The 20,524-nt window shown below is 34.8% G+C and overlaps 1 protein-coding gene across 1 annotated transcript in view; it reads right to left on the reverse strand.

The window, feature by feature from the left end:
* LOC104404938 (ribosomal protein S6 kinase alpha-3-like) overlaps nt 1-20,524 on the reverse strand; it is a gene marked incomplete at its 3' end in the record, with an annotated part of 34,567 nt that overhangs the window by 12,087 nt on the left and 1,956 nt on the right. Inside the window, exons 2-6 of the mRNA XM_010013490.1 lie at nt 10,467-10,583; nt 8,165-8,246; nt 4,155-4,235; nt 3,052-3,131; nt 513-619 (exon numbers count right to left, since the gene is read on the reverse strand). Coding sequence (XP_010011792.1) covers nt 513-619; nt 3,052-3,131; nt 4,155-4,235; nt 8,165-8,246; nt 10,467-10,583 — 467 coding nt within the window. The remainder of the gene's footprint in view (nt 1-512; nt 620-3,051; nt 3,132-4,154; nt 4,236-8,164; nt 8,247-10,466; nt 10,584-20,524) is intronic.

Consider the following 20,524-nt stretch of genomic DNA (forward strand, 5'->3'; position numbering starts at 1 on the left):
GTCCATTCCAAAACTCAGTGTTGGGAAAAAGTAGAACCAACAATGTTTGTTGTTAGGCTTTCAAACGCCAAAGAGAACAAAAAACATTCAACTCTAACTTTGTATCATGCATTTGTTCTAAGTTTATTTCTAGTCCAGAAATTCTACAATAATGACAAAACGAAAAACCCAAGATCACCTCTTCCCCATTGCATACTTTAAACCACCTGGAAAATGCAAGGTAGGAATATTTCAGTATACTCATTACTTAAAGTAGCATGGATGTATTTGGCATATCACTCAAACTAAATGCTCATGTTCCAGTAGAAATGAAATCACAGAATGGTTTGGATGCGAAAGGACAAAATTCAACCTTTTTAATTAAAATAGTCCACTAGCTTCCCCCACCTCCCTCTCTCTGTTCAGTTTACATAATAAATTACTGAATTTTAAGAGCTGCAAAGAGAAGCGCATAGGTAGAAGTGCAACAGAAATCAAGTTAATACACTGCAGTTGCTGCAGAGCAGTCTTACTTTTCTGGTTTTAGGTCCCGGTATATTATTCCAAGACTATGTAGATGGTCTAAAGCAAGTGCTAATTCTGCCAGGTAAAATTTAACATCATCTTCTGTGAACATCACCTGAAAAAGTAAACCAATGTATTTGACATGAAAAATCTGTAAAGCTTACACCGGCATCAACCAAGCAATGGGAACAGTGGTTTTGTAGAATGGTTCTTCATAATACTTTAACTAATTTCTATACAAATCCCATGAAATTCCAATTTCCTGGTTAGATAAAACTAGGACTTTATAATTAATACTATTTTACAGTACATTCCTGAAAAAGAACTTCTGAAGCCAATATATTATTTTTTTTCTGCAAAACTGAGGTTATTTGCTTCTGATTGTTCAAGAGAACCGACAGACACATTGAAGTGGCTCTGAAATATATTGGGAAGTGTTTAAAGAAAGTGACTATGTCTTAATTGGATGTGACCATTTCAATTCCAGACAACAAATAGACCAAGGAAGTTCAAATGCCTTAATTTCATCTACAAAGTCAGAGGCACAAGAGGAGCATATTCATCTTGGTTTTGAGAAGTCTGTCTCTAAGTACTGTGAAAAATAAGTTACAGTGATGATAAAGCCCCTAACATGCAGTCTGAGATGTAACTATAGAAAAGGTAGAGAAAAGAGAAAAATAAAGAAATAACCTATGTAAGAGCACAGTTAAGATCTCAAGTAGCAATGCCATTTTTCTGTTGGGAAGACAAACTAATTCCTGTTTACATTCAATGAAAATGTTGTGCCAATTATATCAATAATTGTTGTTACACACTGACAGAAAACATTACAATATTTCTGAGAATTTAGAAAAAGAGGGAAAAACAATCCTTCACGATTTGATTTTACTGCAGTTACTAACCAGCCTCCCCCCCGCCCCCTTTTTTTTTACTTGGAATGTAAGACTAGTATTTTTAGATACAGCGTATGGACCTGGGAAAAAAGAATGGCAATGGGGAGCACAGATGAACATTACATTAAGCAAGAACTAAGAATGTAGAACAGATTTTCCCTTCATAGCTGAAAGGCAGAAAGCGGTATCAAAGCTTGTATAAATGGTTGTTGCTGATGTTACTTTTTCAAAATTGCTAATATTTAGTACAGGCACATTCAAGCAGCAAAATCTCTGTAAGAAACATTTAAAAGCTCAAACAGTGAAAGATCCCATGAGCATGATAAAACACCCACACATAGTGTGGGTGTTCTTTATAAACACTGCATGGAATTCATCCCTCCTAACCTTAAACATCTGCAGTGTATACAACTAGCTCTGAATAGACCACTTCTCCCTTTGTAGTCAACAGGGAAAAAGCAGGGACTTTAGGCTGCAGTTCATCTAATCCATTTTAAAAAATCACATGAATTGATATGAGGATGACATTAATTGCATCCAACTTGCATTTCACTCCATCAGTTATGAACAATTCACTCAATTTAAGGTACCTATAATGAATATTTCTTATCCAGCCATATAAAAATCTACCAAATTTGAGTGGCTGAAGATGAAAAAAAGTCATCAGCAGGATAGTGATATACATTGATTCTTGGGAATCAAGAAAGAACTATGAATTTTAAGGGGGGGGAAAAAAAGGTATCTCAGTTTGAGAGTACTAATAAATTTCTGCTTTATCCATGGCAAAAGAAACTAAAAGAAGCAGCTTGAAACAGATGGCTTCACTGAGTTAAATGTAATAAATTATGTGGTCAGCACATATACGACAATATACTCATACACAAAATACACTGCATTCTTCTCTCATCTTAATAACCATACAGCTTCGTAGTGGTGACCCAACTGTCCCAGATACTCTGTAGCAAGGGAAAAACGGAAAGCAGCTACAACTACAAGTTATGGCTTCCAGATAGATATATTTATATTTCTATCCTACCACATATTTGCTGGAAGTTTTTGCACGAGTGATGGGAAAAAAAATCAAATCTGATCTACAAAATGTCAGCATTTATTTTAGAAGTTATAATAAAATTAACGCATTCAAACTTTTTGAAGTCATTATTTGACATATTTACAGAGATAGCATGATGGAGGCAGTGTTCATGTTTGGAAAATTACTAAAGTAAGTAGAATAAAATTCTTGCTTTTTTAATATTTATAAATAATGTAATTTCATGTTCAAATGCAAATAATGGAAAAATATCTGACACTGGATTCTGGATATTAAAGCCAGTCATAAATCAGTTAATTTTAATACAAGTACATTGTATAAATCCATCTGAAGACATGGTGGCAATAAGAGAAGAAACTCTTGCAAGGTGTAAAAACCAGCAGAGAAAGACTGCTTGTCTGAGCCTTTTTTCAGAAACAATGTAAATTACCAAGAGCATTTTCATGGAGTGACTACTTCGCGCAAAGAAACCCTAGACGGTTGAAAGAAGATACTAAAAATTCTATTCAATGAAAACTGAGTTTTAAAAGTAAACTCTCCTAATATAGGCAATTTACAGTAAAATTTTACCCATAGGCAATTTTCAAATTAAAAAAAGTTTACCTCTTTGGATAAACGTGTAAACAAGTCTCCTCCCCTGAGAAAATCCAGAATAAGATATAGCTTCCCTTCTGTTTGAAAAGCTGAAAAGATCAATTAAAAAAAATTAAACATATTTTAATTTTACCCATGAGCAGAAGAATAACCTAACAAATAATTCACCCTTATTTTCATTGTAAAAATCGAATTCTTCTCTTTCCTTTGTGGAAAAATTTGTTTAAATGAACTGAATAACTGTTCCCCTATCATAGACCAAATAACTCCCATGCCAAGTGAAAGCAAAGCAAGTCATCAATGGAATTTGTAAAAAAATAAGCTATACTTAAGTTAGTTCCAGATTTTGGAAGTAAAAATCCTAGATTTAAAAGGGCAAAATAGTAACCGATGCACATACTCCAAAACCTCTAGAAACATTGCTTAACAGGAAGATCTAGTCTAGTGTGCAAAAGAGTGGCAAGTAAAACAGTAAAAGTCACATTATTTAAGCCACATCACAGTGACAGAGATCTGAGGTTTGAACTGTAGGAAAAACTGGATCCTAAAAGAAAAACATAAACTGACTCCCGCCTCCCCCAAACCAAAACCCAACAGAAACTGTTCTCTTTTTTCAGTTTACTTTCTGCATAACATGTTAAGAGTACTGATCCCCTCTCCAACAACCCACATCATCCTCCCCCTCAAAAAAATTTTATGGCTGCCCATTCTATTAAAAGGCATATTCCCACCAATTTTGACGCAACTTAAAATAATGCCATTGTGTGTTTCCTCTAGAGTAAATAAAGCAAGGATAAGAAATAATTTAAAAAGTGAGTGACACATACAAAAGGTAAGAGGTTTTGGAAAAGAATGGCTAGGCATAAATAGATAACTGCTTTTTAGTAACACTAAGGACTACAGACACTCAGTCCTATGAATATTTAACACTGTGCATGAAGTCAGCCATGGACTTTTTATATGAGAATTACTACACAAGAAGTCTCTGTGCTATCAGGATTTAGACAGCACACTAATTTTGTACAATTCTCTGAACCACAAAGCAAGTATCAGGTACTACCTTGACAAGCACCCATTTTTACAATATAAAAATGATTTTTTCTGCAACTCACCATAGTGTAACTTGACAATAAAAGGATGGTTAACTTCTACTAGGATATCACGTTCCATTTTTGTCCGAACCCGATCTCGAACTACAACAGAACATGAGCAAGATTTAAAAAAATAAAAAATAAAAAATTTTACATTATGAATCAGTATTTTTCCTGGTGTACTTCACATTGTATCCCCTAGTATTACAACTGTCTGCAGGTCACTACACTTTACACAGAAAAGATTAAAGAGATAATGTATTTCACAGTGCAGAGTTTTCTGGTAAATCTCTTCATGCATCTCAATTTGCTTCAGTTTCTGTTATTGGGAAAATGTGACACTGGGTAAATAGACTTAACAAAAGCACATGAGAAAACATAACCATCCTTCAGTCTGCCCTACATTTAGTTAACCTTTAAAACAGTAGAGCAAAGCTGCCACAGCTATGTGCAGAAAACAGCTATTTTCTTAGCTATTTTCAACTGTTGAAAAGTGGGGAGGGAAAAAAATTACACCAAACCAATCTTACAACATAAATACAACTATACTATCATAAAGATATTGGTTTATATTGGTTTCACTTATTCAATTGTTTTAGCTCATTCAAATAACTTGTACTGTTCAGATCTTAAGTATCTCCACAATTCGGAAAGGTTTTTTTTATTTCCTTTCTTTTATTATGGACTTACAATAAAAAGAGTATCCATTGAAGGTGGTGTGTATTTCAGACAATCTTTTTGATCTTAAAAATGTACTGAGAGCAAATGTGTGCATGGAGAAGTGTATTAGACATCAGAAGCAGTTACTGCTGAAGCTGCCTGTCCTGTCCCACCATGATGTATATCATGTGCATATGGGGCTGGCAATCCATGAACACAGGCAGGATGATCAGCTGAACATGGCATCTGCTTCAGCTGTCCAGGCAACTCCCCTGCCACTTGTCAGTGCCTGGTTCCCATCTGAGGTTCCAAATCAGCCAGAACACAGACAAAATTCAGAACTCTCACAAATGAGAGCTAGTAAAATTTGCTACAGTGGTTTAAGATATTGCACTTCTCTTTCTTTCCCTTAATCTACATTTTGTTACTGCTCCTTTCTCAAACGTTACAACTTCTTGAAGGAAGCACCCCAGAGAAATGAAATACAGTCAAAAGTTTAAGTTGCTGGCATTCCTTGTACAGTTAACAAGCCAGAGTTCTCAGAGGTCAAAACATAATAAGGGAGCAAAAAACCAAAAAACAACAAAAACCCAAGAACCAATAGGATTTTTCAGAAGCTTAGTTATCTTTTCCCAGAAACAGGCACTTACAATAATATAGCTACTTGTGAAAAATTATATAGATACATTTTTATGAATGAATAAAACTATCAAATTTCCATCTCACTGCAGAAGAGATTCCTAAAAATGGCAGCACAGAAATAAGCGCTCACCAAATGCAGAGCAAGCATCACATTTGGATTTTGACCTTTACATCTAAAGTCATGAAAATGTCACAAGATAGTTGTGCAATTCCACTGTTCCAAGGGTTCATCTCAATTACTAAATCGAAATCCAGTATATTCTTTCTTTAGGCAGATTCAGTTGAGAAAAAACATTCAAAATACTTTTAAGTATAGCTATGCAACAGTTACATGGATAACAAACATGATTTCTGAGAAGTCAGAGAAACTCCAGATTTACAAGATCTCAACCAAAAAAAAGTATAAGGAACTGATTTCAGATATCAGTATTAGCCATTATCTGACTTAAAATCTGACTCTTGTTGACTATAGCTTCCATACGTGTACAGCTGGAATTACTGATTTTTCTTATTAGATTTGATGCCAGACTCTCTAGCAGTGATTTGGCCCTCTCTCTTCCCATCACAAAGGAGCACTGAAAGATGACATCTTCAATCAGAGTGTATTAATAAACTAGTCTCTGCACTAAAAGTTGTATATTGTATGTGTATATACTTGGATTTGCTCTAAAGATTGAAAGGGTGGACTGCGTAGTTACACCACAGTGTTCTGGCTAATATAGTTGCATTCCTATGAAAATATTCTCTCTAAATTTGATTTGTGAATCATCCACACCGCCTTCAATTAAGAAGCAGTCTTAAAGGGCATTTTAATCTTTAATTTTAGAACACAATAACTTTATGAAATACACTTGGAAGAGCTAAAGAACCTTAGACAAATCAAGTTATACACTGTATTATTTAAAACTATAACATTAGATCAAGTTATACACTGTATTATTTAAAACTATAACATTAGATCTCAAAATATGTTGCAATTATGGAAAAAGAATTCATTTAAATTGATTTCACATTAAGATTTCAACAGCAACCTTTATTTGCTTGCAACTTCACTCTTCCCAAAACATGAGTTGCAACCAGAAGATACTCAAAAGCATCTGAAAATTCAGATACAAAGTGTTGAAAATCGTGGCATCTCCCCACTAGCATCACCTTTCCACTCCAGCCTTTTGCATCCTTGTATTCCAAGTGCTTCAAAGAGTCTCATTTTCCAACCAAAAGTCAAGCTTTAATTTCAGTATTTATCAGTCTCTGCCATCTGTAGGCAAAACCAGATCCACAGCTTGGACTGTAATTTTTACATGTAATGTTAAAACACAATCAAAAGGTGATGTAGCGAAGCCCTCAGACGTCTTGAAAAAGCAACTGCTGAGTGACCTTTGACTCCAGTCTCAAGCTATTACAGGCTGGAGAATGAAAAGCTGCTGAGGATATCAAAGTACCTTAAATGAGTGGAAATCAATTTCAGAAAAATAGGAAGTAAATAATGAGAATAACACGCGCCACAAAACATAGAATCATCAAGATATAGGAAACTGTTCAGAAACACTTATACCCTCTGTAATAGTTTTAAGTGGAAGTCACATATAATGAAAATTCTGAGAGAGGTATTCAGTACTAGATCTCAAGCAGAAAAACTTCAGGTTCAACATTTTAGCAGAAGTTCACAATTCAATGTGAGTATTCATCACTCCATAAATACTTATATTCATAAATATAAGTATATGCATATAAATACTTATATTCAAAAAGCATATATTAAAATTGCAAATCAGTATAATAATCAACAACATAGATGAAGTACTGTGTTTGGAACTATCCCCAAATTATTATTGTAATTTCAGTGCAGTCAAGAGTTGAAGAACTACAAAGACAAAAGTATTAAAAAATGGCATAAAGCAATACACACCCTAACTAAGGGATTAGTATGAAAGATCACTTTACATTAATCTACAGTGAAAAAGATACTGTTTGTTTGGTAGGGTTGGTTTTTTTTTTTTTGTTTCATTGTGGGGATTTTTTTGTTGTGGTTTTTTTTCCCCCCTTCCCCTTATAGAATTCTCCAGGACAGAACTGAGATTGTTCAGGTTTAAACCTATTTTGTTACTCACACCATTCAAGACTAAAACCACACAAGGAACAAAACAATTTACAACTCTTTTTTGATCAAGTAACTCAGACGACTAACTTTAGATTTTATCAAATACAGTCTACATCCAGAAATAGCACCAAAATTTTTGGGAAAATGTACTGTATATTCCTGTTTTACAGAAACACTTAAACTCCTGCGCTTAGAACTTTTAGAATAAAACAGATGATATGATGCACTTTTAAATATCATGACCTAAATATAAACTGAGCAAAAGGCATTAACTGTATCCTTGGTGATACACAGCAAATGAAAAAAGGAAGGATATTAAGTTTCAAATAACAGCTCAGGAGCAAGTCAGGTGGCAGATGTAACACAACTACTCTATTAAACCACCACCACCGTCTAACGAATTTAGCATGGAAAGGAATCTACTTTCCCCTATAACTATCAATACAGTACTGTTGTATTGTACACCCAGAAGGATTAAGTAAACAAGGCAGTGTATTCTGCTATTTGCTGTTTGACAGAAGAAAGTTCTGAGACATAATCTGTAGAACATCATGTGTGTAAAGATTAAGTTTTTGTATAATGTCACAGGTTTGGGGGTTTTTTTGTTTTTTTCTCTAACAATGCTTACCTTTCAAGGTGGCCTTTTTCAATACCTTCATTGCATAAAGCTGTCTAGCATCTGATCCTGAGATTTTTTTTACAAGAAAGACCTGCATTGAAAATTAAAAAGAATTCTTAGAAGAAAATAAAGGCAAGTCAGATCCATATACTTTGTTATGAAATTCAAGTAGTCAGTATTATTTCAATGAAACTCAAACTCAACAGTTTTAGATTCTGCAAAGCCAAACAAAAATTTCCTTGCAATTTTTCCTACTATTTCTTCATTTCACAATATAAAAGGTTCTTTAAAGACAGTCTGCCAAATTAATTTTGGTTTAACTTAATTGATTTCAGTGAGTAAAAGAAAGTATTAATTTAGATTCTCTCAGAAGTTGAGAAAAATTTGAAACAGAAAATTCAGCCTTTAACTATTACTATCTAAATAGTTTTGTCTTATTAAAATTCGTAAGATAGCATAGCGAAAGTGTTACTAAAATAATTGTCAGATATGAAGATAAATGTATGTAGAAAAGTTGATCCAGAAAACTATATGAATCAATGCATAATGAAATAATTAAAAAACATATAAAATTATGAGAACCAACCTCTTGCATTGCAAAAACATTTTTTATGACATATTTAGGGTGAGTTTTGCACATACCAATAAAGAACAATCAGCCTCAACTTAAGTGTGTTTCATTTCCTTCTTCAGTGCAATGGGATCTCTTGAGTGGGATTGTTTTCTATATCCTTAATAGAAAATGAATTCTAGCAGAACCAATTTTTAGATTTAGATTTTTTTTTACTGGTTATTTACGTAAAAGCATATAGACATATTGTGGTATATGAAAATGTTAAATGTGTTATGTAAAATTAGTTTTGACCGGTTTTGTATCTAGTTCTCACTTATGTTAATATCCCTTTGCATTATCCAGAGATTACCAAAAAATCATCAAGAGACCTTGAAAAGCATGCAGAATTAGTCTTTTCAGACTGAATGGGAAGCAGTGACATCTTCCCAAATTGCTAGAAAAAAGGGATTATGTGTTTTGTAATATTATTCCTTTTTGCATAAAGGCTAAAACAATCGAGGACAAAACTGGCATTTTTGGAATACTCTGAGCGAGCTAGACAGTTAAATTATTTTTCTCTTCTGCACACCCCTCTTATAGCATTGAATTTAGTAATATCAACAAAATAAAAAGGATTGCTGAAATTATTTATTAGCTTAAATTTCCTTGCTCCTGATTTACTTTTCCTGACCTGAAGTTTTCCAAGTAAAAACTTGGTTATGATTCTGGATGAAGTCAAACATAAGAAATCACCTTTGGAATCAGGTTTCTCAGTGAATTCTTACCAGTTCGAGTATAAAATTTTACAATTTCTAGACTTCCAGATTTTAAGCTGAACTTCAACTGCTACTGCGATAACATGACTAACAGCAAGTTTCTACTACCAAGAGAGAATTGGACCGATTATTCTCATTTTCCCCCCTATCCAAGGTGGGTTTGGTATTATATGCTAGAGCTTAACATCACATTCAGAGTTACAGTTAAGGGTGAAATTGGATGTAATGGCTCTGTTGTCTTACACTGCATATTCCATTCTGTCTCAATGATCTGTCTTGCCACATGAAATTAATGTTTGCTGCAGAGCTGGATTTGAACAACTAAAAATATCACATACACCTAGTGAGATCTCAGTGCAGACACGTGTACAGTACTCACTACTGGCTAGGAACACTGAGTCTTTAACTGATCTTCAAATAAGTATCAAGGCACGTTGTGCCTTAACCAAATTACACAGATAATGCCTAGCATGAACATGACTAGGGCATATCATGTTTAATTCATCAGCCATTATTGCCTAAAATATGTTCTTTACAATTCCAAACTGCCACAAAAATAAATTCTGCCTATAGCTTCTGTAGTGGTGATGACCCACCATTAGCAAGATAACAACTAGGAATACTTATTAAAAAAAACCACCTTTCAACCCTCAAACACACACCACCACCCCCCCCAAACATAAGAGTAGTTACAGAAAAATGACATTCCATTTTAACAGTGAATACCCAATTATTTCACATCGAGCCAATTTTTCTATGGAACTTCAAGATCTACTTATCACACAAACCAGAAAAAAAAATTACTGTTTTATAAAAAGATCTGACACAAGTACAGTGGTTAGTTAGCACTAATTTAGAAAGCAGCTTTCACTTCCAAAACTGTCTTAATGCAAAACTGTGTCTGTTCTAAATATTTCAACTCCTAACATTAGTCAATGCTATGTTCCTGAACAATTTGCTCCACGAAAGTTCAGTTACCAACCTTTCCAAAGGATCCTTGTCCTAGTACTTTCAGAAGTTCAAACTGTGAAGGGTCTGCTTTCTCATGTCCTTCCTTTACATGGTGAGTTATTGCAATTTCTTTGATATTTCCTTCTTCCTGACAGAGGAAAAGAATGGAATGAATTATATTAGTGGTGTATCTTCCTAAAACGTTTACAAATTCCCAGTAAGCGGAAAAAACCAGTAACCCTGAATCTAATCAACTACATGCGCCCAAATGTAGATACACTGAGCAATGCTATTTGCATAATTAACACACACAGACACACAACAATTATATCTGTTACAAAAGGCAATATTAGTTCAGTAACAATGTGGCTTAAACTTTTATGGATGCATTAGAATCCAAACGTAACAGTGGATGATAAAAGTTGGCAATCCCAAAGCTTTTGTGCTGAGACCCATATTGTTTGGTTCATAATCTCCAATCCAGATTCACAACCCGTTAATGGAAACCAATCTTCTTAAGAATTCAGTCCTCTTAAAGCACACAGAGCGCACCAAATCAACCTAGGTTGGCAAAGCCCTCTTTTACACTTGAATGAGCACCACTATGCTGCAGCGATGCCAATGCTCACCTTTATATGACAGCATAAGACTCAAAACATTTCCATGCAAAGCAGCACACCCTCCACCCCCATTTCAGCAGCAATAAACTCTTCATCTGCCACTGAGAAAATTATTGTGATGAAAAGAATCATATTTGCTCTCTTACTGAAGAGAGACTATTCTACAAAAGCTTTAAGTCTTCAGCATTTCCCCTTCTGTCAGAAACTGGTCACCAGAAACCTCTAAAGCACAGTGGATCTTCTTGTCTTCTTGTGTTCTGCACTTAAGTCACCATTGTCTTGAAAATCCCCTGAAAAGCAACGCTCCCTGCCACACAAGGAAATAATTTCAGAACTTATCAGCAACTGTTCAGAAGTAAGTAAAAACCTGTATTTTTATCAATGCCATCTGAAGAACTACCTAGGTGTTACATGCAATCCAACCTAAGGAACGCTAAGTTAACTTCAATAATGCAAATATACTAACTTCAAGTTTTTGTGCAGTCTTTCTACTCCTTCTATGGCGATAGTGGATAAAATAAATCTGAGAATACTTTTCCTCTATTTAATGATGAAGTCTCAGATCTATTTCACCGAATTGTCTAGTTGAGGTTGAAAAGGACCTCTGGAAGTCATCTGGCCTAACCCTGCCACTGAAGCAGGGACACCTAGACCAGGACCGTGCCCAAGCAGCTTCTGAGTATCTCCAAGAATGGTGACGCCACAATCTCCCTGGGCAACCTTTGCCAGGGCTCAGTCACCTTCACAGTGAAAAAGTGTTTCCTGATGTTCAGGGGGAATCTTTTGTGTTTCAGTTTGTGCCCATTGCCTCTGGTTCTGTCACTGGGCACTGCTGTAAAGAGCCTGGCTCTGTCCTCTTTGCACCTTTTCCTTCAGGTTGGTCAGTTAAGAGTTCACCTTTGTGAATCCGAACTGACTAACCCCAGTTACCCTTTTTGTCCTTTTGTAGATGGAAATGGTTTCCAGGATTAGTTGTTCTACACTGTCCCAGGGGTGAAGGTATGACTGACCATTCTGTAGTTCCCTGTCTCCTCCTCCTTGTCTTTTTTGAAGATAGGAGTGATATTTGCTTTCCTTCAGTCCTCAGGCACCTCTCCCAGTCACTGTGATCATTGGAATCTAATCAAGAGTGGCCTTGCAATGACATCTGCGAGGTCCCTCAGCACCCACGTGTGCATCCTATTGGGACCAATGGACTTCTGTATGCCCAGTTTGCTGAAGTATTCTCTAGCCTGATCCTTTTCCATCAAGAGTTTATCTTCCTTTCTCCAGACTTTCCCTTTACCTGTATATGCCAAAATGTGCACTAATTGGTTCTGGTGATGGGGGAGTAGAGGCAGAATTCTAAAGCTTTGCTTCTGAAGCACTAATTTATATATTTTTCAAGTATTCAGCAAAATCTATGTGCATGAATTATTGCCAAAAATATCCTTTTGTATCCAATCATTTCAGTACCATGTGTGTGTGCACGGCAACTGTCCATACACATCAGCATGCTCAAACACACACTTCTCCTACATCAACATTTCTCTTTCAAAAATATTCTTTTTTTGAAAGATTCCACCAAAGTTGGAAACAAACTGCATGCTACAAATCCCGAGCATGCATGTGTGCCAGACTGTGTACATATACAAAAAAAATCAGCTGTACGCTTCGGAAGAACGCACGGATCATCCGAGCAACTTTAAAAATCAGAAGGTGAAAAAAACATATTTTAAAGACATTGTAAAGAACATAAACATTGTAAAGAACTTGCATTTGTTTTGGGTATTCTAAACCTAAGATGACCAATAAGGATAGATGCTAGTTTCCATTGTAATATATGCAAAATCTTGCATGTATGTGCATTTATGCATGCTGTGTACTACTCCTAAGAAACCTAAACTCCTTGCTCCCTTCAGGTGAAAATGCTACCATCATTAACTCAAGGCTGAATCTTCACAAAGTTTGAAAGAAATACTGATTCCTTCTATTTGTCAAGGGAACTATTTGCTGGCGGACATTTGTATTTTCATCTTTTAAATTAGTATATGTTCAGCTGCATTACATACTACTTAAACCACCCACTGCAATTTTAAAGAATCCCAGTGGAGGAATAGCACAGTAGAACAGATTGCCAAGTATTTTTACTTCAAATACTTTGTTCCATTTCTGCTTAACTGTTTTATCTATTAGCTCTCTAGCAATCTTGGCAAAGTGAAAAATGTGTGAAACAGAACTTCCTCAAATCTTTCTGTTATCTACTCAGACTCAGGGACAGAGTGATCAGGTAGACACACTGCTTTAAAAGCATCACAGAACGTAACAAAAACAAGAAATGAAGAAGAAAGATATCAACTTGTTCTCTATACACAAACAAAAATAATTTTTGAGCGCAACGCAATTATTATGCAACCAACTTTCCAGTGGTTATTTTGGGCACCCTCTAAAAAAAAAAACCAAAACAACAAAACAAACCCAAAACCAAACCACCACTTCACATTCCTCATACTAAGAGAATATTCCCAATCTTCACAGTTTCTCAGGGTTCAGATACACTTCAGTCTTTATAAGGCAGACCTTATACAACTCTTTTAAACAAAATGGAACTCAGGTAACTTTAGTAGCTTGTCCATTACATATGTCTGGGAGCAAGATTTATGACAGTTACCCACAAATGTGCAGTTTCCTTTTTTGACATAATTGACGAATGCTTGTTATTTTAACCTAAAAAGTATTCCACAAACGCAGTTAAAAATCTAAAAGTTAAAATCTTTTATAGAAATGAAAATTATATGCAGAAGTAATCAACTCTCACTGCACCCACTATCTACCTGAATTAAAATACAAGACTTTCACACTGTAGAAAGCGATCTCTTTCTCAGCCAACTGTACTAATTACATTAGTTGACAGATGTCATCTTACAGTAAGCTGGAAGAGAAGCCAGCTGTTCAGTTTGGTACTGAATTTGTCTTAAGCTCCACCTCTCATCATTCCCTGATATTTGGAAAAAAACCCAACATTGTGCCATGTGATGAATTCAAATCAAATGAGATTACGTATAGGATGCTGAAAGACTCTTCTCCTCCTTTCCATTCCCTGACAACTTTCACACCACTACAGATGCTCACTCACACCAATGATCTGGCTGCTGCAATGGTGTGATCTTCTTTACAGTTATAACTACACCCTACTGCCTGTACTTTATTTCTGTTATTTATAAGCTTGTAAAGCTCCCTTCTCTCAAGCCTTACACTGCAGCAGGATCTAAATAAAAGTCCCAAGACATAAATTTCTTTTTGTAGCCACACAAGTGTCTTACATCCTTCTTCACACTGCAAAGTAGAACTGTCACAGAAAGCACATTAAAAAAAAAAAAAAAGAAAAAAAAATTAGAACCCACCCCCCTCAACAACCCACCTATGTTTGTCAACTTACAGTGGTTGCTACTGGCTTCTGTTATCACGAAACTAAATATAGAGTACAAGCAAACAAACAGAAGGTAACATTACTCTGAGTTTCCTTAACATTTCCTTAACAGTATAATAGTGTTAAATCAACACTGGCCTAGAAAGGAAGTAAGTGACAAACAAGTATGGGTATGCATTTAAAACACCAGTATTTCAGAAAAACTTCCTGTACTGATACAGTTGGCAAGTCAGAACTATTCTGATAAGTATTCTCACTAGAATTAAGCTTTTAGCAAGGTTCACTCACAATATACGTCTATGCACAGGCATTCATACGTACATAGGAAAGAACACTGAATGGACAAATGGACTATATTCCACAGACAAATCAAATCTAGAAGAGAAAAGCTTAAAAAAAAAAAGAAAAAAGAAAAAAAAGGAGAGGGGCAGGGGCACAAGCACCAAGTGTGAGTAATTCTTCTCTTTAGAAATCAGCTGCAAATGAGAATAGAAAATATGCTTGTTGGGAAGAAAATAAAAAATAAAAAAAATAGGATGCACACCTTCTAGGCAAGCTGTGAAAAACTATTTAAGCATTAATAGGCTATAAAAAAACCCCAAAATTGTATTTTTAGGTACTTTATGAATACTAAATACTCGTTTTGTTCTAGAAATTGAATTTATGTGAATTTCTTTTATGTTTACATTTTAATTCAAGACTAAACAAACTCTGCTGTAACATAAAATACCTGTATTTGTTTCCTAGATCTTATTACAGGAACAGCTAGATAATGTATTAAAAGGAAACTGGACTTCAAACCCTTAAGGAAGTTGAGCAGAAGAGCCTTATTAGGTAAGTATTTCTCGTTAGTAAGGAAAAAGCCCAGAAAACCAAGAGAAAAATGTGAGCATACCTGCACACAGAATCTTCAGTCATTTATCCTCAGATTCCTAAATTTTCAGTAGGAGATTTGAAAATGATTCTATGTGTAAGGAAGTGGCCCATGCAGAGCTTGATGGCGTAACACTCTGCTCGCTTTACAGAGATGTGTTTATGTCAGACCTTTTTCTGAGCAGTATGTACTAGGGAAAACTGAAAAGCCAGTCTACGGCTAGTAAATTGGGCTCTGATATACTATGAGAGTTGCCAGAACTTAAATAGCACCTCAAAAAAACCATAGACGTGTTTTTAGTCTACAAATTTTATACAAAAAGAACAGAGAAACAACCAACCAAAGACTAGAATAATAATACTAAAAAAAAATTTAACTCTATGCTCTGACACCAACAAAATAATCCACAAGAAAAAAGCTCCGAATCATCTAAATAGATGGTACAAGATCAAATTTATGCAATTACTAGTATCAGGAAGAGGAAGGCCCTCCAGACTACAGAAAATTAGGACAACCGAACACCATAGGGGTCCTGCCACACCTAAAATTCTCAGTTTCAGGTTCTTGAATAAACACATAAGCAAAGTGTGAACATGCACAATGACAAGTACCTGACAAAGAAATTCCAAAACACTGGGACAGAAAGGGGAAATTCAGGAAGAATGTTACCTTGCTTTCAAAGATGTGTAAGAATTAGATGTGAATTAACTTAAGCAGAACATCAAAGAGTAAGCTGGTAAGTCATGTATGGAATGCTTACTTAAGAAAGGTAGCCCCGGAAGAGAGATTCCTCCTTTTCTGGGTACTCAAATTGTGTGAATATGAGTTTAACTCTTTACGATAGCATATTTTAGATAATAGTTATTAAAAGAGCAATTAGTTCATCAGCTTCACAATGAGTGACAAAGATCTGAGTATACACTCTTCAATATACCGTACGTATAAATTAAAATTACGGTATCTATAGACCATAACAAAGGGGAAAAGAGCAGCTATCTAAAAAATGAAGTTTTACAGCAATAGTAATAATGGAATGTATATTTAAATTGTTCCTATACATGAGTAACATTTAAAGGGTATAGTCATGAAGTGACATAGAATTGGAAAGGTAAGAAAAAACACAAGGTAACATTTATAGCTTAAGATACCCAAAGCATTCAGGTCAAATACCATGTTGACTCTGAAAGTAAACTAGACCCATCCTGAACAGAAAGACTGACTGCATCATCTCTACTGTCAGCATCACTGAAATTAAACTGAAATCAGATGAAACACAGAAAGTTAACCAAAACCAAGATATCCAAAGGCAAGATCTCTAACAGTGATATACATGTACAATAAAACTGGGGGTTGGAGTGGGCCAGGAAGGTTTTATTCGATAACAACTGAGTGGGTTTTTAAAAAAAAATATTTGTGCTCAACTATGCACAGCATAACAATAATTGGCAGCTTATTTTCAATAATATGAAAAACAAATTTGTATGTGCAGTATCTGCTATCAGTATCTATAGATTAAGGCTTTCTGAAAGAACATTCCATTTATTTTTAACATGCTAAAACAATTTGAAAGGATTGGCATTACATTTTTGACGACACTAAAGCCTGCTATTGTGGAAAATGGGTGTTCTTATTTGGTGACAAAAAAAGGGTGTAACATAATATAAATAAAATAAATGGCTCCATCATAACCACATTTCACCAGGAAGCTTTAACAAATTCAGAAACAGATTTATGAGAAAATTCTCTTTCTAAAAAAGTTCACATATGGATTTAGAAAGCCCCAGAAGTTCTTGTGTGAAATATGTGATAAATAACTGTATCCTATCTCGAAACCTTTGCATCAGGAAGGGGATATTAAAGATAACACACAACATCCATATTCCATTAATAAAAGGGACAGAAGTGACTGCAAAATAACTTGCATGGGTCACTTTGCCACAGAATTAAATACTACCTAAATGTAGGTGAAAATCTCTTGGAAGTTATGAAATAACTGACATAAAAAAGGAACAAGAACATTATCCTCCACATTAATTTTAAATAAACCCTCTTAGTTGTACGACACGATTTCTCGACAACAAAATACCATAGTATGCTTGCTTTTGGAATTGAGAAACAACTTGCCTCTCAGTGGGGCTTTTAAATAATCTGCATTTTTCTATTAAGAGACACAGATGACAAGGACAGACATGGCTATACATAAATTGTATTAATCAAAACGCAAGGGAGGGAAATGTGGCATTTCCAACAAAGCATTAGGCTGGTCTTAACAATTTGTATTCCAAAGTTCTTCCTGCACAGCAAACATGGTTGACATGCTGACCATAAACTGTAAAAACTGATTTAAGACTTTGACTTAAACATTAGATAAACAGATTGACAAATTTTAATCTAAATTTTAATAATAAAAATCTGTTCTAATATCTTATGCAGGTTAAGTAACTACTGGAGATATTAACTTTATACTGATATTCCTGGTTCCAACATTACCCAGGTTTCACCTTCATGCATTCTATTCTGCTCTTAACAGAGTTAAGAAGCTACAATCAGAAGCATCTTCTGCATATAGTTACTTACAGACTTAAGTTATGACTTAATTTGCACCTTACGATAAGTAAAAGTTTGTTCAGATTTTTGGGTGCAAAGTGACCTTCCAACTCCTATTCTTGTAAGGTCTTCTCAGATCCATTTTTTAATTTTTAATACTTGATTTTTAATGTTATTTTGGAAGCCCTTGAGCCCCTGCTAGACACAGCATTAATGGACTGATTTAATGCTGTATATAGAGCAATAGCCCCATACTACTAGCCACAATCTTCCTGCCTCGACCTGCAGAGATTGCAGTTGCTAAGACACTCACCATGAGCATTCAGTCGTATTGCTAGTGCTTTCAGAGTTGCTGCCCTGCCCAAGTAAAGTCACTTCCCCATACTGTCCAAGATTTTTTTGTTCCTAATATACAGGTCAGCATGTAACTGTGCCAATATTGATATTTTTAACACTCCTTGTGGAAGGATACCATTAATACATAAAAAAAAATGTTGGTAGGATCCCACTAGAAACTCTTCCAGGAACTGTTTCTTGACAATTTTCTGTTTAAAGTAAGATGTTTAAACTGGATGAAAATCTGGTTTATATATTTAATTTGTATAGTAATAATTTAAACATCAGAAACAGCCACAATCACCACTAAGAAAGTTCACAATTCTGGAATTTCAACTTCTGTACAGTCAGGAACCAGAAAGAGAGAGGGAGAGAAAAAATAAATCTGCTAGTTTTAATCACAACAACTACATCAGATCTATATTGCCAGTATTGGTGAATACCCCCTTACACATTAGCCATTTTTCAAGATAAGATGACAGCCCTAAAATAAATTTTAGCTTAAGTTTCTGAAATAAATATACAGATATTTCAACAGTATTAAAGGGCAACCCTTATCCTCTAATACAGGTAACAGCCATTTCTATCAGTGTAAAGGACAGTTTGTAGTGTACTTCCCTGTAATACTATTCAACTTCAATTAATCAATTTCAATTTTTCTGACAAACTCACTGTATCAGCTTATGCTACTGACCATACAATTTTTTTAAAAAAAGCAAATCCAATCAATAAAGAGGTAACTGCAATCTTATTTTCCACTTGAAAGCTGAGCAGCAGCAAAAATACTGTTTTTATCAGTTCTCATTTGTTACTATCAGGTACATAGTTACCTAGATTTTTCCATTTTCATTATGAAGTAGCAGCTTTGTTTTCACCCCTCTCAATCTCTTTCAGGAACGTTTTGCTTCCTCTAGACAAATGTTTGTTCTTGAGACACATATACGTTCAGTACAAGTCAAAATAAGGCTGAAATTAGAAAAATGGATTCCTAGGCAAGCTACTTAACACTGCTCCAACCACAGCTGCAGGTTTCCTTTTGCTACTTTGTTAGCCTTCATTGCACTGATCAGAGCTCTGCTGGACATTGCAAATTATTTGCAAGTATTTGGCAAAATATTTTTCTGTCACATGCACAATAATGTTGATTCCTGTAATCAAACAGAAACCATTTTTAAAAAAACTGACTATGATATTAAACTTTAGTGCTGACGTTACATAAAGCAGTTATGTCCTGTAAGGACAGTAAAGTTATTGGATATCAAGAGATTTTAAAAGCATGACTCAATGTTGGCACAATTCCCCAGCTCATATACATAATTTCCTTTTCCTCCCCTCCCTTGAGTCAGGAAGTCTCCTAGATGCATTTTTACTTTCCCAACTTGTTATGAATGTAGGATGGATTTTCAGTATTACCTGAAGAAATAAAACCCCTATGAGCTATGCTTTTTGAACTTAAAAAGAGCTAACAAAATGAAAACTAATTACTTTCGCATTAGGACTTATGGAAATCTTTATTATGGTAAAAATGGGAATTAAAAACGTAAGGAGTGCATCCATATAGGTATTTTTAAAAGTCTTGGACATTCTACATATATATTCATACATTCCAAACTCATTATACTGCTGTCTTTAAATTCAAAACTGCATTTAAAAAAAAATTTCCATGTCCAACAAACATCTCACAACCTCCCATTACTTCAGTAAGCAATGTTAGTGAGCTAAACCATAGAATGAAAAAGCCCCACAACATTCCCCATATCTGTGACTAATATTCAGTGTGAGTCACTTAATAGAACTAACGATTACTTAAATGTTCATACACAAACATTTGTTCCAAAAAGCTGATTAAAAATGCTGCTTTTGAAGTAGCAATTATTTTAATACTACAAAAACCAAACACTGCCATGCATAAAATTAAGTCAAGCTGACTTAAGGATATTCTGTTTATTTTGTCTGTTTTATACTAGTACCAAAGAAAAACACGAATACAACAGAAGTAAGTTGTAATTAACATGGACATTTGAAGTCAGAAATACAGGCTTCCATAATTTATGTCTTTGTAAGTTTTTCCATCTTTTTAAAAGAAGCACTTTCAATTGACATCAAATTACTTGTTGCAGACAGAATCTATTGTTTCACCTGACAGAAAAGATTTCCTAAAAGCAAACCATTTGCAAATGTTTAGTTTCAGGTTTTCCTTTTTATTCTTAAATTGTTAAGTCTCTAAGAGAAAAACAATGCAGGGAGATAATAAAGAAAAATCACTGTATTTATTCCTTACTTTCTAGACGCTCTACTCTTTC

Source organism: Nestor notabilis, unplaced genomic scaffold, assembly GCF_000696875.1.
Source record: "Nestor notabilis isolate BGI_N333 unplaced genomic scaffold, ASM69687v1 scaffold23064, whole genome shotgun sequence".
In the NCBI taxonomy this organism is placed as follows: domain Eukaryota; kingdom Metazoa; phylum Chordata; class Aves; order Psittaciformes; family Psittacidae; genus Nestor; species Nestor notabilis.